Source organism: Canis lupus, chromosome 14 (genome assembly GCF_003254725.2).
Source record: "Canis lupus dingo isolate Sandy chromosome 14, ASM325472v2, whole genome shotgun sequence".
NCBI lineage: Eukaryota > Metazoa > Chordata > Mammalia > Carnivora > Canidae > Canis > Canis lupus.
In genome coordinates, this window is record NC_064256.1 from 36,510,495 (window position 1) to 36,536,931 (window position 26,437).

A 26,437-nucleotide genomic window follows, 5' to 3' on the forward strand; every position below is an offset into this window, starting at 1 on the left:
TGGTGCAGACACACAGGGAAAGCTAAAAGCTGAGGATGGAGTAAGAATACTGAGAAAAACCCTCCAGGAATCCAGCTCACACCCTAACTGCCAGGTACCACAAGAAGAATCTGAGGTAGGTGGTACCATGAAGGTAAACAAGCAACAATAAAATCCAACCTCAGCTCACTCTTGCCTATAATAATGCTGCCAAAAGCCTATAAGAAAAGAGACATGTCATTTCTGGGCATAAATGATATTTACCTCAGTCACTACTGTTCTATCCATGAAAAAAAATGATAATCAAATATTACAAGGCACACAAAAAGCAAGAAAACAACCTCCTGGCAAGAGACAAAGAACAATAGAAACAAATTCATTAATGATTCAGATTTTACAGTAGGCAGGGAAATTAAAATAACTATAATTAATATATTAAAGGCTCTAGTGGAAAAGATGGAAAACATGTAGGAACAGATGGTGATTTCAGCAGAGAGATGGGAACCATAAGAAAGAGTCAAATAAAAAGACTAGAAATAAAGCACAGTAACAGAAATGAAGGAAGAATCCTTCCAATGGCTCATTAATAGACTCAACATCATCAAGAAAAGAATTAATGAATATGAAGATAGGTCAAGAGAAATTACTAAATCTGAAACACAAAGCAATAAAGACAGAAAATAAAACAGATCAGAGCATCCAAGAGCTGTGGAACAATATTAATGGTCTAACACAAGGGTCAATAAACTTTTTCTTTAAGGGCTAGATAATAAATATTTTAGGCTTGTGGGCCATACAATCCCTATTGCAACTATTCATCTCTGTCACTGTAGCACAAAATCAGCCATGGCAATATGTAAACAAACAGATGTAAATGTCTTTTAATAAAGCTTTTAAGGAAACAGGCAGCAAGCCATATTTAGTTCAAAGGATCATAAATTCGACCTTCAGTTAAGATGCTTATAATCTACTATAAAAAATTAATATATCAAATGAATATAATGCAAAGTGTAAGATGTGTAGTAGAAGATAGGGTTCAAAGAAAAACACTACTAAGTATTAAGTAAGACTGAGCACTAATATTAGAAATTAATAATAAGTTAATAATAAACTATCGGTGATCAAGGAAGTTCTCTAAGATGTTTTTTAAGAGTTAAAATTTCTGGAAATGGAAAAGATCTTCATTGGGAAAAAAAGCTTTTTGAAAATTATAGGAAAAAAAAAAGAGTAATAAAGAATCTGTGAGTATGTAAGGGTGTTGCTAATTTTCATTCTGAACTTGAGTTAAAGAGAGATGGAATGTTTGAGTTGGTTACAAATTCTCCAGAACATTAACAAATATGTTTTTGTTTTTGTCTTTTTGTTTTTGTTTTTTTTTCTTTTTTTAAAGAAATAGTTTTTTTTAAGAACTATGTTTTAAGTAATAAAACTATTAAGATCTTGATTCATATTCGGGTGCCTGGGTGGCTCAGTCAAGCATCTTGACTTCAGCTCAGGTCATGATCTCAGGTTCCTGGGATCCAGCCCTGGTCAGGTTACTCACTCATCAGGCAATCTGTTTATTCCTCTCCCTCTGCCCCTCTCCCTGCTTTTGCTCTCTCTTGTACCTCTCTCAAATGAATAAAATCTTAAAAAAAAAAAGACCACCTGGTGGCTCAGCAGTTGAGTTCTGCCTTCTGCTCAGAGCATGATCCTGGAGTCCCAGGATCAAGTCCCACATCAGGCTCCCTGCATGGAGCCTGCTTCTCCCTCTGCCTATGTCTCTGCCTCTCTCTGTGTGTCTCTCATGAATAAATAAATGAAATCTTAAAAAAAAATCTTGATTCAAAAGATATGCTGATTGTTTATCCAATGAGATTATAATGTAATAACAATAAAACAACAGACTGATTTTTCAGAGATCAAAGATTTATTTCTCATATTAAATAAACTTACAAGGCAAAATAAATCCCTGTTAACATTTGCACCATGAATCCTGAAGAAACTGGTATCCTGCTACTTATACCTTTGTATTTTCTTACATGTTGTCGGGGATAGCCACAAACACAGATTCTAGAAAAAAACAAAATAAATATATTGGTAAAATTTAGGTAATTTATTTTTTACATGTATAAGCCAACAATGTACTAGATATGCTCCCATAACAAACCTAACAGCTATGAAACAAATAATCTTCCCAAACAGAACATTTGTCTATAACATTTTCTTGAGTAAGAGAAACCAGGGGAAAAAATGTATAAAGCTAGAGGTATAGTATTATATAGTAAGTAAACCAGATTCTCAGAGTTGGTTCACTAATCTCATACAGTTCAATAACTAATAATTTTTAGTTACCATAAAACCTGAAATACATGAAAGTTGGTATTTTTATCATAAATAGATCTATGGTATGATCTTCTATTGCTAACAAAGTTCTTGACACATATTGCAACCTCCAAGAGAACACTCTAAAAGTAGATTCAAGCCCCATATACCTTAATACATTTCAGACAGATTGAAATTTTTAATGTTGAAAAACCATAAGAGAAGTAAAACATAAGCAAATCATTATATATCCTTTGCAAGTTTAAACATGACAGCAAAGGTAGAGTCCTAAAGAAAGACCGAATTTTTACTTTTTTTTTTTTAAAAAAGAAACTACCATGAACACAACTGAAATTTAAAGCATTTATTATAGTGAAGAATATTTAAGAAGTTATTAACATTAAGGTGTATTTACTATAGTGAATAGGAAGCTACCTAAAAGTCCAATACAGAGGATGAATTATATAAATAATTCAGGGAATACGATGAAATAATTAAACTTGATGTTTTGAAAACCTATTTAAATTGCAGGGGGGAGAAAAACTGTAAGAATAATACATGAAACCCACTCCCATTCTGTAATAAACAAATAGGTGAATGTTGTTTGTCACTACAAAAAGATCATATAAAATCAGAGTGAGCTCTGAGTTCTGAGACTATAGACTTATTTTCCTCCTTATATATATATTTTCTAAATTTTCTATTATCAACATGCACTACTTTTAAAATACTAAGTTTCTAATTTTAATAAAACTGGAAAAAAGCTGTTTTTTCATAATATGTTGTGGGTAATATAATAAGCCTTCACCTAATATAGTACAGTCAATAGACTGAATCTAAGCTTTCATTTAAACATACCCGAGTATACTACAGACCATTTCAAAATGGTCCCTTGAGAATATTGTCAATTCAAAGTAACTTTAAAGTAAACATAAAAATTCACTTGATGTTGAAAGGATCTTAGAATTCTTTTTAGAAACAAGAGTAGAAAGGAGCAGGGATATTTATGGACTGAATATTTGTGTTCCCTCCCAAGTTCATTTCCTGAAGCCCTAATACCCCAATATGATGGTATTTGGTTGTAGAACACTAAATGAGGTCACAAGGATGGGAGCCTCCATGATGGGTTTAGTGCCCTTTTAAAAAAAGAGTACGAGAGACTAGAACTCATTCTCTGTCATGTGAAGGACACAGTGAGGAAGGCAGTTTCCTGTAAGCCAGGAAGAAGGCCTTCACCAGGAACTGAATCTGCTGGTTACTTGACCTTAGATTGCTCAGCCAGAAGTGTAAGAAATGAACATCTACTGTTTAAGCCACCTAGCCTATGGTATTTTGTTAAAGGAACCAGAGTCCACTAAAATAAAAACTGAAAAAAAATTAACTGTACATGAAATAAAATCAACTTGAATTTAGATTTTATAAAAACATATTCAAAATAGACTAGAAACTCCTCTTATTATCTAAAAAAGTAAATGCAGAAAATTTTATTTTCTCACACCTTACATACCCTTATGATAGGGATGGTAGTAAATAACTAAGAACCAATATATAAAAGATTGGATTTTTTCAATTAATTCATTTATTCATTCAGTAAATATTTTTAAAGATTTATTTTGTGTCAGACACTAGGAATATAGATGAAAGATGTAGTTCCGTCAGGGATGCACAATTTAATCATGGAGACTGTGTAGTAAACAAATATCTGTAATGAATAAGTTACAGAGGTAGCAAAAGGAGACAGTGGTAAACTCTAGTGGAAGAAGCAGAGGGTCAGAGAAGGCTTCCCAGAATGAGCCTTGAAGAAAAAGTGGCATTTTCCTGGTGAAAATATAGGAATAGGCAAAAACAGAGTAGGATAAAAGAGCATGACACCAAGGAGACTGGGACAATAATAGTAGGAGGGAATGTTCAGACACTAGAAAATAACAGAGAAGCTAACTAGGGTTCAGTATCTTATAACTTGCAAGGTTTTATCATGCAGGCAATGGAAAGCAACTAAAGGTTTTTTGTTTTGTTATTTTAACAAGGGAGTGACATGATCAGACTGGTCTTTTCAAAATATCACTCAGGCTATGTTGGAACAGTGCACTGAAACTGGAGTGGAGTGTCAAAATACCCGCGAGTGTGATGAAGATGACCTGAACCAAAGAAATAATTGTGGGAAGAAGGAGAAAGGGTGGGATTGGAGTCCCACCTAGGAAGTATAATTATAGCTTAAGACTGAAAAAACAAGAGGAGTGTATAATTATTCCCACATTTAGTTTGGATAGCTGGCTGGATGGTAGTGGGATTAAATGAACTTGGACGAATAAGAATACTGTTTTGGAAGATGCTAAGTTTCAGATATGTTGATTTGTAGGTATATGGTATAGATGTCACTTTTGTCTACCATGACCTCTCCCCCTGCCACTAATGTCTTATTTTATTTTTAAAAAATATTTTATTTATTTATTCGTGAGAGAGAGAGAGAGAGAGAGAGAGAGACAGAGACACAGGCAGAGGGAGAAGCAGGCTCCATACAGGGAGCCCGATGTGGGACTCGATCCCAGGACTCCAGGATCATGCTCTGGGCCTAAGGCAGGTGCTAAACCGCTGAGCCACCTTAATGTCTTATTTTAATAGCACCTCTACTCCTCTTACCTTTAGGAACTAGTCTTTCCCTATATCGTCAAGTATAATTATGTGATTGTGGTATAAATAAAATAACAAAATCACCTGCGACAAGGTCAGTACCCTAACATCTATTTTTCCCTTCTTCCCTTTAATAACATATATAAGGTACCCTCTCCTCCATGCTCCTCAACTAATTTTAACTAGAACAGTGGCCACCCACAAGAGACCACATTTCCTGGCCCTCCTCGCATCTAAGTGTGACCATGTAATTAGTTCTGGACAACAGTGTGCTGGCTGAAATGGTGCGACTTCTAGGTTGCACCCTTAAAGAGCAGTTGCATGCCTTCCACTCTCTCTTTCTCCCTTCTTGCAGGATGGAAGGCAGATGTAAAAACAGTGATCCATCACCATTCCGACAAGAGTAACATCCTACGGAATGGCGGAATCTCAAGAAAGAAGGAGACTGAACACCTTAGAAACATCTGCCAACTTGGACTTTTATGGGAAAGAAAAATAAGTATCATTTAAGTTACCCTTATTTATCTTTAACAGCCAAACCAATATTTAAACTGATAAGTACTCTTCTAATAACACTAACAAACATGACCTCAGAGGGGTTTGTAGAAGCCTCAGGCTGGCAACGCCAGTCTTTTGTTGCCTGGTTTTTCACAGTAAAAACAGGAAAGGAGTGCTTTCTTCTGAGTTCATTAAAGGTAGACAATAATGTAAGCTTTTAGCTCCTTGTGGTCACCATTTTTATCACATGAAGGAAGCCTACCTACAGAAAGAAAAAAAAAACAATGCCAACAGAAGAAGATGAGATGAGAGAGATGAGAGAGTATATCCAGATAACAACTGAGCCTCTAAATCTACTTGATCTTTTTTTTTTTAAAGATTTTATTTATTTATTCATGAGAGACACAGAGAGAGAGGCAGAGACACAGGCAGAGGGAGAAGCAGGCTCCATGCAGGAAGCCCGACGTGGGACCCGATCCTGAAATCCAGGGATCATGCCCTGAGCCAAAGGCAGATGCTCAACTGATGAGCCACCCAGGCGTCCCTAAATCTACTTGATCTTGAGGCCAGTTCCATCCCTACTCTTCCCAGGTACAAAGAGCCAAAAATTTTTCTCTCTGGTATAATCTAGTTTTATATAGATTATCAGTTAGTTGCAGCAGAAAGAGTTCTAACTTTTACAAGGTATCTGTAGGACATCTTGATAGAGATGGCTACTGGATTGGATATACGGGTTTAGAAATAAGGAAATAAGTATAAGATTCAGGAGGCACAATATGAACAAAAAAATGTTATTGCAGTTAATACACAATTTTTTTTTAAAGAACAACTTTGCCCTAGGTCTAGAATGGTCAATCAACTTTTAAATTTACTTTAGGTAAGAACTAGAGAAACATTTCTCTCAAATATTAACACACTTGCAAGATTAACAAAAGAAACAAGATTCCAGGTTCTCTCATTTCCTCTACTAGCTGCCCATGAGGAAATCTGTTAGAGATTATACTAAAACATTTATTCAGAAATGCAAAGGATTAGTCTTAGTCCATTCAGACAGCTGTAACAAAATATAAAAAATGCGGTGGCCCTCTCTTCAGGGTTACAGACTTTTCATTATATCCTCAATGGCAGAAGGAACAAGGGAACTTTGTACCATCTCTTGGCTATGAGAACACCTCCTAATACCATCACATTAGGCATTAATATTTTAACATATGAATTTTGGGAAGATACAAACTTTTAGACCATAGCAGTTAATTTTTTATAACTACAAAAACTACACATTTGTGGCAACTGACTGCAGGAATTTTGCATTTATCAATGTAAGACTTTTAAAAAGCAAAAACCAAATTATTTCCTTTAATCTTAGTTGTATTTAATGGATCATAAATCTGAAGGGGGAAGAGATCATCTATTTTTCATTCATTTAACAAACAGTTCCTAGGTTTCTACCATATGCCAGGCACTTTTCTAAACTCTGAGAACACCATAAAGAACAAGACATCAAAGGTTCCTGACTTCGTGAAGTTCCAGCAGTTGATAGACTATATACCCAATGAAGAAACCAGGTAATTATAGTGTTATAAGAAGTGCTAAAAGAAAATAAATTGAGGTAAGAAGGTGCTACTTTAGAAAGATGGCCATGGAAGGTCTCTCCAAGGAAGTGACATTTGAGCTGAGACACAAAATAATCCAGTCCTATCCAGCTGCATCATTAATAGTACCTCTTAACCCTCCTTTCTCCATTCCTTTTAATCAAGAATTCTCTGATTTACTCTTTAGTTCTCTGATCTATTTAAGGATATTCTTTTCTCGGGATCCCTGGGTGGCGCAGCGGTTTGGCGCCTGCCTTTGGCCCAGGGCGCGATCCTGGAGACCCAGGATCGAATCCCACGTCGGGCTCCTGGTGCATGGAGCCTGCTTCTCCCTCTGCCAGTGTCTCTGCACCTCTCTCTCTCTCTCTCTCTCTGTGACTATCATAAATAAATAAAAATTTAAAAAAAAAGGATATTCTTTTCTCAGAGATCCTTTATTCAATTTAAATAAAATGCAGAACAAAATAAAAATATCAATGCCCTATGAATGCCTGACTCCTCTGTTTCAAAAGAGTATCCTAAAATTGTTTTCTTTTACAAATTCAAAACATAGGGACTCAACCCTACACAAAAGCACCTGAGTGATATAACTCCTATTTCTGTATTAAATTTACTCTTCAGTCACATATAGATGTTTCCCAAATTCATAGACCACATTAAAATAAAAATCCTTTTGGAAGGCATATTTTGTAAATACATTTCTTTTTTTTTTTAAGATTTTATTTATTCATTCATGAGAGACACACACAGAGAGAGAGAGAGAGAGAGAGGCAGAGACATAGGCAGAGGGAGAAGCAGGCCCCATGCAGGGAGCCCAATGCGGGACTCGATCCCGGGACCCCAGGATCACACCCCAGCCGAAGGCAGGCGCTAAACCTCTGAGCCACCTGGGGATCCCCAGTAAATATATTTCTGGTAGGAAGTTCTAAGTATCAATTTTTAGTGAGGAAAACTGTTGCCATGACACTGTTGAAAGACACTGTCTCATTCCAGCCTGAAAGTAAACTTTTGAGATTGTTGTCAAAATATTTTGAGTTATAAACCACAAAATAATCGGAAGGCACAATTCCAGTGAGGCTAACTGGAGGGAGTATTTATTCATGAATATGCCAGAATCTAAACTAGAAAAGAAAATAGATTAACTACTAACAGATCATCAGATCGGGTAGTAAAAATTAGCTGAATAAAGGGAAAAATATTTTTCTAATTTTTAATTTGAGAAATATTTATAACTTGGTCCAGTTCTACTTCCTCTCCAGCTGGGTAACAGATATAGATATGAAATAAAACAAAACAATTTTAAATCCTCTTCCTTTTCTGCTCTGCTTTTTAAGTAGTGGGGAAAGGGAAATAAGAAGTTCAGGTGAAGAGAAAACAGGGAAGTAGGGAAAAAAAAGAAAACAGAAGAACTGTTGCACAGTATTGGACACTATTCTGTTCCCATGCTTCTGCTTTTTGGAATGAGGAGCTTAATAAAGTCTGAATCTCCTATCACTTTCCTCAAGAGAATATCACACACAAAATTGTGCTCAAGTTGGAAGAGAAAAGATTGTTTTAATTGGGTTGTAAAGGATGGAGAATATTTAAATAGGTTAAAAAAGTTTATAAATAAAATAAGAAGTGAAAAGTCAACTATAGGTTCTTTCAAGAAGGAATGATCTAGTATAAGATATGCTCTAGAACTGTTGATAGTAGTAGCAAACAGGCAAGAAAAAAGAGATGCTAAGCATCCATAGTGAACATGTATGCTCATAATTACTGTATAATATATAATAGCTGTCATTTACTAAATGATGATAAGGTGGCATTACTGTGTTAAGTGTGTATGTATATAAATATAAAAATATATATTGATATATATTATGTGGGCATATTATATACACACACACACACATACACACACATATATATAGCTTTATCAGGAGAATTAATCCACAGAGTGGTTTAATTGCTCAAAGGTATTCTTAATAGAAGAAATCTGTTTATACGGTCAGGAAGGCTGATTTAGTAGTGAGGAGACAGGCAGGGTTTTACTGTAGATATATAAGAACAAATACACTGATCAAGAATTCATAGGAGTATACATCCTAGTCAGTCAACTAGGTGACTCACAGGTAAAGAAAATCAGGAGACTCCCTTTGACAGTGGGAAAGAATTTAACTTACTAGCTTAGTATAGTTTCATCTTTAAAATTTATATTCTACATCAAAAGGCAAGATAAGCCATTTGTTAAACAGCCTTGTGTTACAAAAGAAGTCAACAGTAAAAAAAGAAAATTATTTCCCACAGTTTAGAGGACTTCAGTATATACCAACAAAGCTTACTTGCAGTATTGGTGGTTACATTTCTTTTAGGAGGGCCATATATAATGTTTAGTATTAGGGAAAACAAAAATTTATTGACTGAAACTCATTCAGTCTAGTTCTTTTGACTCTTCTCAGGTCTCTTCTTTGAGTGTCCGTACATGCCATACAGCAGGAAAACAGGCTATCGAGCTGGCCATAAGCCTGAATCAGGAAAGCAAAGCTTACAGCAACCAAACAGATTTTTGCTGAGTAGAATGGATTTGTATGTATGGTGAAGGGTAGGAAGTGTCTAAGATTGTTTTAATTACTTCCACAATTCATTATAATCCGAAAGTTAAAGAAAGAATGGGATACATTGTCACTGAATCTAGCTCAAATATTCCATGACATATTTCTGGATATATATATATCCTTCCTCCTAGATGACCCACTCAATCATTTTGGCATAGTCATCAACAACTAAACTGAGCAGCAAATTCAAACAATTGCCATGTGGCCAAAAAGCTGGATTAGCCATAAAACAGTGTGATGACTTTATTCTGTAGGAAAATCTAAACTAGGACTAAGATCATCAGGAAGCTCTTGTTCTTTAAATATCATAACCATTTATAACTTATTGTCATCACAGTTCTGTAATCAATTTTCTTTCAATAGATATGGAGGAGGCTTTGCTTGATTAGATACAAGTGTTTTCTAATTCTTTTCTATTAGTCTTAAAATTGTACAAAATATCTTAATTAGAATATTTGATAAATGATTAAGAAAATCAGGAATTAAGAGAAATAACTAGATTTTAAGATACTGAGAACACAGTAATAGGGAATCAAAAAAAAGCAAACTAAAAAAAAGATATGAATGACAAATTTGAGAGTTCCTCTTCTATCACCTTCTGTAGCTTAAGAGTTAGCATTACTTAAATAGCTCATGTCTTTTGAATTAGTTAGATCTCTTTCCTCCCTCATTTTCTTAAAACTGATGAACATTGGGACACCTGGGTGGCTCAGTGGTTGAGCAATCCCTGAGTCCCGGGATCGAGTCCTAGATCGGGCTCCCCATAGGGAGCCTGCTTCTCCCTCTGCCTATGTCTCTGCCTCTCTCTCTGTCTCTCTCATGAATAAATAAATAAAATCTAAAAAAAAAAAAAAAAAAAAAAAAACAGAAAAACAACTGGTGAACATCTATACAAAATTGCTTTTTTTCAATTTTTCTTTGGCATAGAATTAATCTAATGTCTCTACTAAAATCTTCTTTGGCCAAAACCCTATAAGCTAGTTTTTAATCTGTATTTCTCTTTGTTTTTAAAACCAGGTAATACTTGTGTTTTTGAAGGCTTGTCCAGTTCTCTCATTAGTTAAAACTGGCATGTTAACAATTTTCTACCAAGAATGTAAAAGTAATTGTATTAGAGAGCAATTCATAGGAGTTACACAGGACAGAAACCAGTGACACATGTTCTTTCCTAACTTTTGTATCAGTAGTTTCAAGAAAATATCAATAGTTGTTCTTATTTAGGAGGTTATATTAGGACATCTATCTATATTAGAACATTAGAACTTCAAATGTATTAGAACATTATTCCTGGGTCCTACCACGTAAGACACTACTTTAGAGCAGAACCTGGGCTTTGTAGTACATTTTAAATTCTACAGGTAAAAGTTGCTGCATCAAGTTACCCCTTAAATAAATGTTTCTGAAGGACTTGACTGGTCTTCACATTCATTTTAGTCCATTAACAACGTTTTCCCTAGACCACAGTGAAATACAAAACAAGAAAAGCTAAACATCCCATTTTTAACATATAAATTGTTGTCCCTCTCTTCTACTCCCCGCCACCAACCTCTTTTGGTGTTAAAATGGTCTCCCTTTTGTTAAATAATGTTCATGATAGATATTTATAACATAATGACTTGACAAATAAAAGGGTGGCAATGTTATGTAGATACCCCACCCAGTCTAATTTTTTTTTGAAATTTTATAGATCCGTGAAATTCAAAACTCTGGACACCTCTGCCTTTAAAGGATTTAAAATGAGAAACATGTTAGAAAGACTCAGCAAATAGGAATATCAGCAAATTGGTGCCTTCCAAGGTCTAGGAAATATAACTAAATTCCAATTCAGGAGTCATCTGAAAGATTCCCCACTTCTCTATCTCTCTAACAAGTCTTCTGCCTTGTTACTTCCCTTCTCCCTCTAGTCCTGCATGGTTTTCTATCCTATTAGGTATCAATTTCTGCTTTTCTGTTTGTTTTGATTTGATTTCTAAGTATTGCTCTAGACACCCTCCCTCTTACCAACTTTCCAAAGTTGCATCTTCTAGGGGTGCCTGGATGGCTCAGTGGTTGAGCATCTGTCTTCGCCTCAGATTGTGATCCAAGGATCCTGGGATCAAGTCCTGCATCAGGTCCCTGTGGGGAAGCCTGCTTCTCCCTCTGCCTATGTCTCTGCCTCTTTCTCTGTGTCTCTCATGAATAAATAAATAAAATCTTTTAAAAAAACAAAATTGCATCTTCTAAATTAGTTCCCCAAAACTAAATTAGTCTAAAAACCCCTTAATTCCATTTTTCCCTTATTTACTTGAGTTACCAAAGGCATTTTCTGTCTTCTGTTTTGTTTTCTTTTTTAAAAAGTAATATGTTCACCATAGAAAATTTAAAGAATGATAAAAAATCATACAGGAGAAAATGAAATAAACCACAATTCCACTAATTAGATATAAGTATTATTAATATTCTGGTCATACTCAGTCAATGCTGGAATCATACCATATATACTATCATTAAATACCCATTTAAAATACAATTTTTAAACGTTTGCATAGTATACTTAGGAACTATCATAATTTATTTAAGCAACCTCTTGGCCCAATTTTTCTTTTCTTTTTTTTTTAGCAAACAGAGCCTAAAAACCAGTATCTCTTACTTGTTCTTGGTACCAGATTAGAGCACAATAAAAATAAATAAAAACAAAGTAACAAAACAAAAACCAAACACATGCCAAAAATCAAAAGGTCCTAACAGTTCCATCCTTTTAATTATACGGCATGATTCTTTTCTGATTAAATATTCAACTAATCTCCCTCCTCCTGTGTCTCTGCTTCTCTCTCTCTCATGCATAAATAAATAAATCTTTAAAAAAGAAAGGATCCCTGGGTGGCTCAGCGGTTTAGCGCCTTGCCTTTGGCCCGGGGCACGATCCTGGAGTCCCGGGATCGAGTCCCGCGTTGGGATCCCGGCATGGAGCCTGCTTCTCCCTCCTCCTGTGTCTCTGCTTCTCTCTCTCTCTCATGAATAAATAAATAAATCTTTAAAAAAATTAAAAAAAAATAAATATTCCACTAAAATGTTATTCACCTTTACCCTCTTCATTATGTTTTTTGGAGCTGTCATTTACTGGGAGCTTTCTGTATGTTGGCTAGGCTGAGATTTATATTAACTTCTTGAATGTTTTAAACAAAGGATTAAACAAAACAAAAATAACTTAGGTATGTAACAAACTAGCAATCCTAGATTCATATATTTCAATATTAAAAAAATTTGAATTTTTATTTACCTTGAACAAATTTGACACAATGATTGAAGAGAAACACTGGGCATGTAGGTTAAGGCAGCATTGTAACACAACAAAAGGAATGTTAACACTTCAAACCTGAAGACAAATGAAAACAATATTTACAAGCCTTTAGAATTCTAAGAAGTCAACCATAATTAGGCAGACATTATGGAAAGATACTATGTTATAGAATAGACCCATACAATATAACCATATCAATAACAATACAAAACTAAAAAGAAAAAAAAGACTTCTCAAGTCAGTCATCTGAAACTTATTTTAAAAATGTATTTTAAAAATACATCTGAATCGAAGTATAAAGAAGCAAGACAATGTGTTTTTCTCTTGTATTAAATGACCAAATATTTGTTAAATTGTCACATAGAGTTTATTAAACATTACTTATAAATCTATTAAAACAATTTTCTTAAATATCAGTGTAGTGGGATAGTAAGTTATATCTCCATGGTATACCTATTCTGTGCTGTCAGCATCTCCCTTTGGGGGTGAGGTCCACTGTACACAACTTTTGACAAACCATGCTGGGATAGTGCACTCTCAGTCAGAGCCATGGACCCAATGCTGGAAGGCTAAAGACATTTGAATAAAGAAAAAAAAAGCCATTCTGTTGAAAATATGTTAATATATACACCACTAAGAATGATCTCCATGAACATCATTTCTTAAGAATATTGTGACTCCCTACTAAATTTTCTGCTCAAAGGCTTAAAAATAATTAAAAACTAAACCACAAATAGAAATAAAAATAGTTTAACTTCAAAACTTTTATACCAATACAGATGATATATAGAATTGTTGAATATATTACATTGTATGTAAGCTACACTTGAATTAAAATAAGGACTTAATAAAAAATTCAACTCCAGAAATACATAATTGCCACATATAAAAATATTAGACTACTTTTATCCATCAGAAGAGAAAAATATTTCAAAATCAATATTTCAATAGATCTCTTAAACAATCAGATTTTAAAGTTTTATGATTCTGATTCCTCATTTCACTTTGGGAATAGTAAATACTTTTTCTGGCGTTTTTTACTTTTTAAGATACCAATAAATTAATCAATTTGGGGGGAGGAGCCTCAATAACCAGACTCTCATTTATAGGACCTACAAATCTTAGAACCAAAAAATTTACTTTGATAAAATGTCACTTACTTCATGATATACAGATGGTTTGGATAAAGATGGAATCGTAAAACTCAATACTTTGCTATGTCCCTGTTTGTCAACTATTTCCTATAAAAGTGAAAAAAAAATCTTAAAATATTTATTTCTTATGCATAAGCTTAAAAACTAATTTTAAACTGTTAGTCTAAAAAGAAACCTGAAAAAAAATAAATAAATAAATAAATAAAAAGAAACCTGAAAGGAAAGGAATTTTAAAGTTAGCTAAAAATCATAAACTATGGTAATCAATTATGAATTATTTATAAACACTAAGAGTTAATCTTCCTCTTTAAGATATAGTAATACAGGATGGCTGAAATAGAGATGTGTAGTATGTTAATAATCACTGATTTTTCTCATGTAAAAAGTTACATTTCCTAAACCAATTAACATAATTATGAAATATGTCAAGACAAGGCCTTAAATTTCTTTTCCTTTTTAAAAATAACAAACCTTAAATATCTAGAATACCTACTAATCGATACACAAAGAGAAGAGTAATGAAAACTATATTTAAATCAGTAGTATGAACTCATGAGACAGTCCAGATTTTATGAAATTTTGGTGTTACCTATTTCACTAGATCTTTTCTCCCAAGCGTTTTATGAAGGTCATTAAAAGACAATTTACAGACAATAGATTTTAAATTTGAAAAATTTAAAATTCAACACTAATTATTTTTAGATACCACCATAAAAGAACTGAAATGGTCTGATTTTTAGTCTTTAATCAATCCAAAAAATTTTATTTACATAATTATATGTATGCCCATATAGCTTTCAACCTCCATAGAGTTATTTTTGAGAGAATGAACTATGAATCATTTGATGTATGAAAACAAATATTAGCTTTACTAAACTGAAAAGTAGTTGATACTATGTATTCATTTTTGCCTAAAAGGTTATATATTTGCTTTTTGCAAACATTTGTTAAGTGCATTAAATACAAACCAAATTGTAAACCCCTAGAAGAAGAGCTTCAATACATCCACTGCTATGCACATTTCTGCTGGCTGAGACTGCAAGGTAGCACCAAATCAATTCTGGAAGAAACTGCAGTGTAAATCGAAGCAACTGTTCTTCTCCACTGCGATAGAATTCAAACAGCTGGTGACAGACAGGTTCTAGCAACTGGAAAAAAGGCAGTGTTAATTCAAGGATTAAATTATATTTGAATGACATCGACATATGAAATATAAATCGTTTTCCCTGATTGGTAATTACTGAAATATATAAATGTTTTCATGTTTTTGAAAGCAAAACTATTTACTGCTTAAGCTATTTAGCAAACCTTTGCAAGTTTACTTCCAGTGGAAGGCCAAACAGTTCAAAATAAATGTATTTGGAAGTACTTGTAAACTTTAAAATAATCTATAATTCTAAAGTGATATTGTTATTTATACCATATCTTTTTAACTTATTAAAATAGTTAGGTTGTAAGAAGTTTCTTCCTTAATATCCTATCTTCCTGATAAAACATGTCAATTTATACATGATTAGGTATAGAGTTGGAGAAATTGAAATGGGAACCCTAGGTAGTTATCATCATATCACCCTCCTGAGCTTATAATTAGGCAGCATCCAACAGCAATGTATGTGGAATAGCTGAATAATTACAGCACCCCTAAATCTAGATCCCTATCGTAACCATGGTTGATTGCCCCTGGGAAATCTAAACATTGCTGTCATTTTATTTGAAACACAATTTGGAGTTATCTCTAACCTTTTCTCTCCCACCACATGCCAGCATTACCCAGCTAACAGAGCTGACTGAATCTATATCATAGACCTTTTTTTAAATCAGAAAGTTAACATAAGAGACTCTTATTTATAAATACCATCTTACCAAAAAAAAAAATACCATCTTAAAGCATATACAATGATCACTCACATGTCATAGATATGTGAAGAGATTTACAAGGTACTGAATTTTCAAAACATTAGACTATTGTATTTTCCATGAACTATAATTCATTCACTTAACCAACTTAGGCAATTGATTTAAATCAATTTACTAAACAAATTTTCTATTTGCAGTAATTGTAATGAATAGAAACTAACATACAGTGGATATTTTTATTTCAAATATGCTAAATATGTAAATATTGGGTACAATTAAAGTCAGTATTACTTACACAAGATGTAGTGAAAGTTACACTTCAATAAACATTAAGTCAAACTAGTCTTTCCTGTTGAAAAATTATCTAACTTCTGACAGTTAAGGAATATTTTTCTCTCACTCCCAAAGTGGTTGTCAAGAGGCAACAGGCGTCTACTGTGGCACAGCAAGGGTAACAGGAAAGTGGAGGGTTGGAAGCAAAGTAACCCCATTCCTATGTCACAAGAGACATTTTTAAGGTAGGAATTTGGAATAATTGGGTTCAGGGTGGTAGGAAAAAAGAAAAACTGGAAGGGAAATGTTTGGCTTTCAAGGTAGGGTTTTTTAAATTTCTTCGTGGACCAACATCAGCAATCTTGTATTGTTGTGTAAGATCCCTCATCTTTAAATACCTGGGAAAACTTTGGTTAAATCAATTGATATTTTCTAACAAGTATTTGGGAAATTATGAAATCATATGTTGAAAATTTATTCAAAAAAATTTATTCAAGTCTGCATGAACACACAATTTTAATCAAAACACTTTCAAAAGGTCTTATAACCAATTAAAATCCAAAATTAATGGGATCCCTGGGTGGCGCAGCGGTTTGGCGCCTGCCTTTGGCCCAGGGCGCGATCCTGGAGACCCGGGATCGAATCCCACATCGGGCTCCCGGTGCATGGAGCCTGCTTCTCCCTCTGCCTGTGTCTCTGCCTCTCTCTCTCTCTCTGTGACTGTCATGAATAAATAAATAAAATCTTAAAAAAAAAAAAATCCAAAATTAAATGAGCTTTTGTTTTATGAAAGCAGAACCAAATGAAGACAGCTTCAAAGGGGTGGAGAAATCATTATGTTACAGTGAGGTTAGATGAAATTATGCATGTCAAACCAAGACAGAGGGAAATGCATTATCTGTGCAGTATTTTAATACATGCAAAATACTTTCAAAGTACCTGAACCTGTTCAATTCCCACAACATTGTAGGTAAAATATCATTATCCATACTTTCTACATATGGAAATTGAGACAAAGAGACTATCTACTATAACCAAAATTATGCAGCTCACAAAGGTCAGAACTGGGAGCTAACACTTTTTGACTCCTTTACAAACATACCTGAAAAATATCAGGAAAGATATAGAATGTAAGAAAAACAGGCAGTATTTGACTTACCTAACTTGAATATATTTGAGACAAGTAAATGGAACATTAGAATATGATGTATTAACAGTATTTGGTTTGAATTTTTGTACGTATTTTCTCATGGACATATTGTTATATTTGGTGGGTAGATTTTACAGTACTACTAAGAGAGCTGCACTTCAAGTATATTTTCAGGTATTAAATGGGCTTTTTATGGGTCTAATGAGAACCTAAAAATCATGTACCTTCTTTCCATTCTAAAATACATTATGGATTCTAAAACAAGTTAAGTTACAAATAAACTTTTACAAAAATCCATTTGCAGATAAGAAGACTAACCTCAGAGAGATTTCTAATAGTAATAGAAATGTGACATTAAAATACCTTTCAATGACTAAAGCAGGGATAGAAGTTGGGGAAAAGTTAAGAAAATCTTGCAAATTAATTTTTTTTTTTTTTTTACATTGAGCTATTCCTGAAGAACATAGGTAGGAAAAAGATTTTTAAAAAGTTGGAAGGATACCACCATTCAGGTGTTAGTAGGCCCTGAGTGGTCGCTCCATACTTTGGGCTCCTTATGCCCAGAACACCAAAGAGACACTATGTGGCTCTTTCACAAAACAACTGATTTCATAACACACTTGAGGTCTGTTAGCCTCTAATCATATGCCTGTCTTAAAGTTACAGTCAATTAAAAGGACCACTCAGGCAAACCGCATTGTACCCATAAACTGCCTCTATAATTTCTTGAACATACTACACATTTTCTATCACAGGGTCTTTGCAGTTACAACTACTCCCTCTCCTGGAAAACTCTTGCCCCTAGTTTTATTTTTTCTCCCTAATTCATTCAGAGCTGATTCAACCAATACCTCCTGAACCTCAACACAAACTTCCTCCTACTCCACTTTATTTTTCTTCATGGTTTTATCACTACCCAACACTGTATTATACATTTAAGTATTTGCTTAATGTCTATTTTACCTACCAGAATACAAGTTCTAATCCAAAAGATCAAGAATTAGGACTATATTGTTCACTGCTACATTTCTAAGTGATTTCTGGCACATTATATGGGTTCAATAAATACTTATTAAATAAAATAAACTGAATAGTAAAAAAGTTCTATTAATAAAATCCAAATACTAAATTTGCTAAACTTTAAAAAACACCCAAAACAATGTCCCAAATTTCAAAAATGCCAAAAGACAATGAATAATATCAACATTTTAGGAATATCTCCAAATTAAGATACAAAATATTCTAAAGAGAAAAAGGGAGGTTATGATATTAGATTACACCATTATATTTTAGAAGCACTTCTAAATATATTTTTTAAGATTGAGTTGTGTTTTAAGATATAGAATACACCATCTTTACCACATGAATCAAGTTAAAAACATAAAACAAACTTACATGCAAAACTTCCTAAACCAGTGTTTCTAAAAGTGTGGTCCATGAACCAAAGACTATCCACAAATGTCACCAGTGCCCAACAATGTAAATACAGAAATTGCGAGGAAACATTTAGAAACTTTTACATCCAAGTAGGTGATCAGCACCCTTACTGAACAGGATATAGTATAGATCAGTAGGGGTTTATCAAATTTGTGTGGTACTTCACATATGATGTGAGTTGCACATTCATCATGTATATTAGCTACATATATAGGTCTGTGACAGATTGAAACTTTTTAAAAAACTGGTCCTTCACCACAAATATTTTGAGAACTACTACTCTGAACCATGAGAACTGTATTCATTTTGAATAAAAGAAATGCTATGAACCAAGCTAGTCTATTAGAAACAAGATTTAATTAAAAAAATAATAAAACATATATCTATTCTTATTCTATTTGGTGAAATAATTCTCAAACATGAAAACTGTAAAATACCTTCCACCCAATAATTAAAAACTAAAACCCTTCAAGAAAATAAGCTACCTATACGTACTACACAAATTTAACATTGGGGAGAAGGAAGGAAGAAGCAAAATATGATTGTTTTATTCGGTTATTCCAAATAAAGTTTTGGGCTTATCAATTTCATCCCTACTCTTTTCTTCAGCCTGTAAAAGTCATGATGCACTTTATAGCATCATCAGTAGAAGATGGGTTTTTCCAGAACCCCTTTCCAAATAAATAAAATAAATAAAATAGACTGTAGTTTTAAGAGCTTCATCCAAAGGACACATAGATCCACATGGGACCAGACTCAAGATTATGTTATTTTACCACTGAATAATAACATTAGTGGTGTTAGACCTGCCATGTGATCTACCAAACTTGGGTACAAAAAGAACTACATACCTCATATCCCTCCCCTCTACTCCATCTCTTTCCATTCTCAATAGCTCCCTCCTAGGCTATTGTCCTAGCATCTGTTGCTTTCAATTTTTCTATTCTCCAATCTATCCTCCACATAGTCAACTTCCTGAAACAATAATCTGATCAAGTCATGCCTTTAGTGCAAAAAAAGTCTAAACTGCTTATGATGGAATTCAAGGCTCACCATGGTTACAGCCTAAACCAATCTTTCCAGCTTTAGTTCAGTACCACTCTTATTCTCTTGTTAACTATTGCATTAGCCTATTTTTTCCCCAAATGCCATGCCTTTTTTCCCATGCTATCTCCAATCCTTTTCTATTTCTACTATGAATGGTGGGATTTGTAAGCACCAGGATCTGGAGTATAGGTCATTTTATCACCTTCAAACTACATTTTCTTTCTAAAGAAGGAAAAAAGATGGGGGCAAGAGAAAAGAAGGAAGGACAGAGAAACACCAGCTGAGCCAAACTGGTTGCCATCCTTAAATGTTTTGCATTTTCTCAGCCCTCTATATACTAATCCAACAGTTTGGAATGTCCCTTCACCTTGCATACCTGGAATTGTGTATATCTATCTAGGCATTGCCTTGAAAACATGTATTTACTTATTTTCTCCCTCTTTCTTCTTTCAGAATAAAGACCATGTGTTATTTATCTTTGATTTTCTATTGCTTAGCATTGAAGCTAGCTCATAATGAGCAAACAAATATTTGTTGAATCTGTCAATACATATAATTATCTTGACTTTCTAGGCTACCTCTAACAAGATAGATAAACAGGCAAATAGGTAGAGGAAGAGGAGGAACATGTTCAGAGATGGCTTTTAGAATATGGTAGTAATCTTATCTCTTGGCCTAGGAGATGGTACAGTGAAGTTCATGTTACTATAGTTCTTTTCTTTTTCAACTCTACCAGTTTTTGAAGATATAGTATTTTACTCTTATCCTCTCCAACCCATTTCTCAAATGTAATCAGATAAAAATCCATAATATATATTAAAGTTCCTTAAACATATCTTTTCTTACTTTTCCATATATATGTTATATTTCATAATAAAAAATTTAAAATCAATCAATTGAATACTACTAGTACAATAAACTGTAAAAGTACTTACCTCACTTTGTGGTTCCTGGATAACTTTATACAGAGATGAAACTAAAGAACTCTTGTCTTTCAAATTTGTAGCATAATTTGATAAAGATGTTTCTGGTAGTGTCTAAACAAATTTTAAAAAATAGGTTTTATTTTTATGAAATGTCCAGAATACCCAAACCCATAAACAGAAAGTAGATCAGTTGTTGCCAGAGATAGGGGGAGGGGTAATTAGGAGTAACTAACTGGTATGGAGTTTCCTTTTGGTGTGATGGAATTAGATGCTGGTGTTAGTTGCACAACATTATTACTATACCAAAAACCACTATATTTTCACCCTAAAACAATGAATTTTATGTTATGTGAATCATGTCTCAACAAAAAATATATTTAATTTTCTTATCATCAACCGGGATAGAAATTAACATTATCATTTCATCTTTGATCACAATTTGGGGTTAGAAATGAGAATACAAAGCATGTGTAAATCCAAAGATATATTTCTTTGTAGCATTATATAAGTTACAAATCTCATTAGTGATATTGATCCTACTTCTTAATAAACATGTTATATAAGAATCTAATAATGTTTCAAACCTTAAAGCCACAGATCATCTATCAAAGTAACTACTGAGTTACATATAGTAACTATTAATTTAGGAGTAAGGGGCAAATTTTAGACCTTTCAGAACTAGAGAAAAAGCCACACTATCAACAAACTAGTTTTCCTTTTCTTTTTTTTCAAACTAGTTTTCCTAATGCCATTAAAACATGGACAACCAATTACAGCTTGCCAGCACCACCCATTCAGAAAAGACACCATGACCAGAGAGGAATGGGAAGAAATAAAATTTTAGTCAGACAGTTTTGGGTAAAAGTAATTGTGAAATCTGAAAACAAAAACAAAAACAAAACACTTCATTATAACAAATGAAAAAACTTACCCTTCTAGAGTATACCCCTTTCTTAATATCTGTCTCCAAGTCATTATTTTTTCTTATGTAAATTACTTCAATCAATTAACAAATACTAATCCTGCAGTACATATAATATCTCAAAATATTCCTAACAGTCATTCCAAGATGTACACTATTTTCTTACATGTCCCACCTCCTAGTATTTCATAATTTAAAACAGTTATGGTTAGTGCATGTAAGTGTACATGTCCATAAACAGACATAGAAAATTAAACAGCATAAATGTTTATACCATTGATATGTGATTCATTTTTACTTTACCATGAGCTCCTTAAGGGAAAGAACTATTTTATCATCCATCTCTCCATCCGTGGCACTCAGCACAAGGCCTCATATTCAAACCTTTGCTGAAGGGATTTATTATAGGTGAACAGAATAAGAAATAAACATTGCTACCATTTACACTTCAGTAGATTCTTTAAAAATAGGTCACATTTCATCTTAAGATATATAAGCGAATAGATTCTTTTTTTAAGTCAATAAAATAGTTTTGTTTACCAGAATGCTAAGTAAATGTGAACTACCTGGAAACCTTCCACCATTCTCCAAAGTTAAAAAAAAAAAAAAAAAAAGTTTCACAGCAACTACTTACATAAAGAGATTAGGGCATTCTTCAATATTTCAAAACCATGTAACAAAAGATCTCCAGGCAACATTTAATTTCCGTTATTTGATCAAGAGTAACCTAATACTAGGGGAATTTATATAAAAGGGAATAATGGTCAAATAAACAACAGATTTTTAAGTCCCTGAATGGAAGTGAATCTGACTTATATGTATAAAATACACTATCACAAAAAAAATACACTATTACATGTGTGTCTAACTATAAAATTTAAAACTAAATGAATTGAAATATAAATCTTAAAAAATGATTAGTGAATAAAAAATATTATAATATTACATATACTACCTAGGCCATAACATTCATAAAAAAGGTGAATTACAATTTTTAGTTTATGTACCAATTAACCTTCATGAGGTAAAATTCTTTCTTTCTTTTTTTTTTTGTAAAATACTTTCTGTGAAACAACTAAAGGCAAAAGGATAGCTCTTCTCTGAAAAGATAAACCCCAGAAAATACCCTGGGTCTAGGAATATACTGCTAAATGAGAGGAAAGGTCTTCTAAAAATTAGTGCACAATTCTGTCATTATTTCATTTTGTAAATGTGAGAAAAGCTACTTTCGTCTATAGAAGGGGAGGAAATATAATTGCTGTGTTTATGAACAATGCTTTGAAAAACTTAAAATCTAATAGAGACTGAAGGATTTAAATACTATTACAACAAACCTTTACATTTTCTTGCACTGTACTAGTTCAAAGCTACTAGCCTGAAATATCAGCTAAGTTTTCTCACTTTTCAGAAGGCAGAACTGGAGACAAAAAAATAAAATAAAATAATGGGAAATTAGTCTTGGCAAAATTTGAAGAAGACAGATGCTTCATACTAAAGTATCATTTGGCAGATGGCTTTTTAAAATGTAAGGAGGTGATATGGGTTGGGTGGAAGAGAATTAATGAAGACAGACAGATGGATGGAGAACCAATAAATAAAACAACTCTGTTCAGCAACATTATACACAAGATTAGATTTTAAGATTCAGTGACTACAGGAAAATTTAAAAAGTTAGGAGTCTAGAAATCTGCTAGATAAATATATACATAGCATTAAGAAAAGCACAATACAATCTGAAAGATAATACTTTATAAATAAATCTTTGAAAAGATTACAATGGAAGGGTGCCTGGGAGACTCATTCAGTTGAGTGGCCAGCTCTTGGTTTTGGCTCAGGTCATGATCTCAAGTCTTGGGATTAAGCCCTTCATCCAGCTCTGCACTCCAGGTGGAGTCTGCTTGAGAAATTCTCTCTCTCCCTCTCCTTCCCTCTCTGCCCCACACCCCACTTATGTATGTGCATGCTCTCTTTCTCTCTCTCTCAAATGAATAAACACATAAAACCTTGGGGTGCCTGGATAGCTCAATTGGTTGAGCATCTGACTCTTGGTTTTGGCCCAGGTCATGATCTCAGGGGTCCTGAGGTCTAGCCCTGCACCAGGATCCCTGCTCAGCAGGGAGTCTGTTTCTCTTCCTCTCCTTTTGTACCTCCCCCCCCAACAAAACCCATTCACTCATTCTCTCTCTCTCACATAAATATATATTTTTGAAAAATCTAAAAAAAAAAAAAAAAAGAAACAACTACTCATGAAATTCTTGAAATAATGAGTCTCAAGTCTAATCACTTTGTTGGTATATAAAAGAAATACTAATGAGGGCCCATAGCTAGAGTAGATATTGAATAGTTTTTCCAAAGAGGAAAAAAAAATTTGCACAAAGCAAACTGTGTTGTCTGTGCGCTTAGAAGTGTGGTGAATAAAGTTATAGGGTTGAGGGTTCAGACTTCGGCCATGGAACAATATAAAACTAAAATCATCCTCATAGACCAGCCACTTCACTTTTTCTGGTTAGGATACTGAAACCTAAAAAAGTTAATGTGATTTTTCCAACATCATGAAACTACCTAGCAGAATAATTATAATTACATCAAAGTGTTTCTGACTTCTCAGCCCTATATGCTTGTACTATACCTTTGTCAATCTGATGATCTTAGCCTTAATAGCACAATAGTTATCAAATTAAACAACCAGGGATGCCTGGGTGGCTTAGCAGTTGAGAGTCTGCCTTTGGCCCAGGGTGTCATTCTGGAGTCCTGGGATCAAGTCCCACATTGGGCTCCCTGCATAGAGCCTGCCTCTGCCTATGTCTCTGCCTCTCTCTGTGTGTGTCTCTCATGAATAAATAAATAAAATCTTAAAAAAAAAAAAAAAGCCAAAGAGAGGCTTCCCCCCCATCTCTCTCTCTCTCTCCCTCTATAGAGAGAGAGAGATCTATATCTCTATATATATATCTATATATATTATATATATATTTGTGTATATATATATAAATGAATCCAAACTTCCTTTCTTAAATATTTTAACCAAAACATGTAACATATATATATATATATATGTGGTTTTACATGTATAGCTTTATCATATACATATTTAGAACCATTAGTTCATATTGATTGTTCCAATTCCAGATTAACACCTTAGCATTCTTTCTTGTTTTTTCCTGTCCATGTTTCTAATTTCTTTCTCAGACACAGAGTAACCTAACTCTCATTATCCTCCATATATTTACTTACTTACTCAAAGTAACCAACTTACCAATGTAATCACTCTGGCTGAGTCTTCTACCTATTACCTCTGCAACCCTCTGCCCAACTATCCACTTCCTCAAACACTGGGGCAAACTATTGCCCATATTACTGCACTGCCCCATTACCCTTCACTGCAACACTTGCTAGGGTCACATATCCAAGCCAGGAGAAAGGGAATAAATAAATGGACAGGAAAGTAAGGGAATAAGTCATGATTTTCAATTATTTGCCTTAATAGTTGAACCCTCCCCGATACCCCATCCTTCAACATGCCCCCTTTCCTCAACTCCCATACTAAAACATGGCTAACTGGCTGGCTATGTTTGTTTTGCAAATTTGTATTCATTATTAAACATAACAATGCCCTAGAAGTAGTACTCAACTCTTACACTTGACAGTTTCCATCAACTTGTCAAAAAAAATCACGATGGGGCACCTGGGTGGCTCAGCCAGTTAAGAGTCTGTCTTTGGCTCAGGTCATGATCTCAGGGTCCTGGGATTAAGCTCCATGTCCGGCTGTTTGCTCAGAGGAGAGTCTGTTTCTCCCTCTGCCTCTCCCTGCACTCATGCATGTACACACATGTGGCTATCCCTCTCTTTCACAAATAATTATTTTTTTAAAAAATCATGATATAATGAACCATGTTAAACACTTCTGAAGCAAAAAAAAAAAAAAAAAAAGCTTGAAAACACTCTAAACACTCATAAAAATAACATATGCGGAAGGTTTAATCAAATTATTCAAACATGTAGAAGGTGAGACACCTGGGTGGCTCAGTGGTTAAGTGTCTGCCTTTGACCCGGGGCGTGATCCTGGAATCCTGGGCTCGAGTCCCACATCAGGTTCCCTGCATGGAGCCTGCTTCTCTCTATGTCTCTGCCTCTCTGTGTATCTCTCATGAATGAATAAATTAAATATTAAATATGTAGAAGGCACTATATACAGTGCACTTTTATAAGATTCTATATCACTTTATGATAACTTAGGGGATCCATAGAAGGATAATCAACTCATGACTATAATAACTGACAAAGTGAAAATCTGCCCAGCCATTTGTTAGAATGAGGTAATAATGGCTGATAAGGCCAGCTGCAAAATTAACAGGAAACATTACTTTTCTCAAGGACACACTGCAGCTGAAGCTTCATAACAACCTCCCTTTTTGAGTGACTAACTGTATTCTTACTCACTGAGAAGCCTTGTTATCTAAAATCATAAATATCAAAAACTTTGCTGTACGAACATACATCAGTAAGAATGAAACATCTCACTCTTGCCTGGAGGATCTAAGTCACCTTGACGCCAAGAAGCAGGCTTGATTTCCAACCAAGCCAGAGCTTCAGATAAGAAGCCAGAACTTCTGAACACAACATTCCACATAGATGTTAACTTTGTAGTTTCCAAGTCAACATGACCCTGGGTCCACTTTGAAGTCCACACCAGATTTATACACAGCCCTGCTTTGTTTTGAGCTCATCAAAATACTACTTCATTTACATTTCATCTAAACTTCACTTTTCCTCCAAATCCTGTAATTTTGTCT

At 34.0% G+C, this 26,437-nt stretch overlaps 1 protein-coding gene across 10 annotated transcripts in view; it reads right to left on the reverse strand.

Moving 5' to 3' along the window:
• HYCC1 (hyccin PI4KA lipid kinase complex subunit 1) overlaps nucleotides 1–26,437 on the reverse strand; it is a 124,763-nt gene that overhangs the window by 48,407 nt on the left and 49,919 nt on the right. For all 10 annotated transcript variants that reach the window (XR_003143031.3, XR_007402047.1, XR_003143030.3 and 7 more), the window contains exons 3-8: nucleotides 20,735–20,836; nucleotides 15,004–15,183; nucleotides 14,042–14,122; nucleotides 13,335–13,450; nucleotides 12,861–12,956; nucleotides 1,915–2,031 (exon numbers count right to left, since the gene is read on the reverse strand). Coding sequence is in view for 7 of the 10 variants with exons in the window: in XM_049093703.1 (XP_048949660.1) it covers nucleotides 1,915–2,031; nucleotides 12,861–12,956; nucleotides 13,335–13,450; nucleotides 14,042–14,122; nucleotides 15,004–15,183; nucleotides 20,735–20,836 (692 nt within the window). In the remaining 3 variants the exon portion in view is untranslated. The remainder of the gene's footprint in view (nucleotides 1–1,914; nucleotides 2,032–12,860; nucleotides 12,957–13,334; nucleotides 13,451–14,041; nucleotides 14,123–15,003; nucleotides 15,184–20,734; nucleotides 20,837–26,437) is intronic.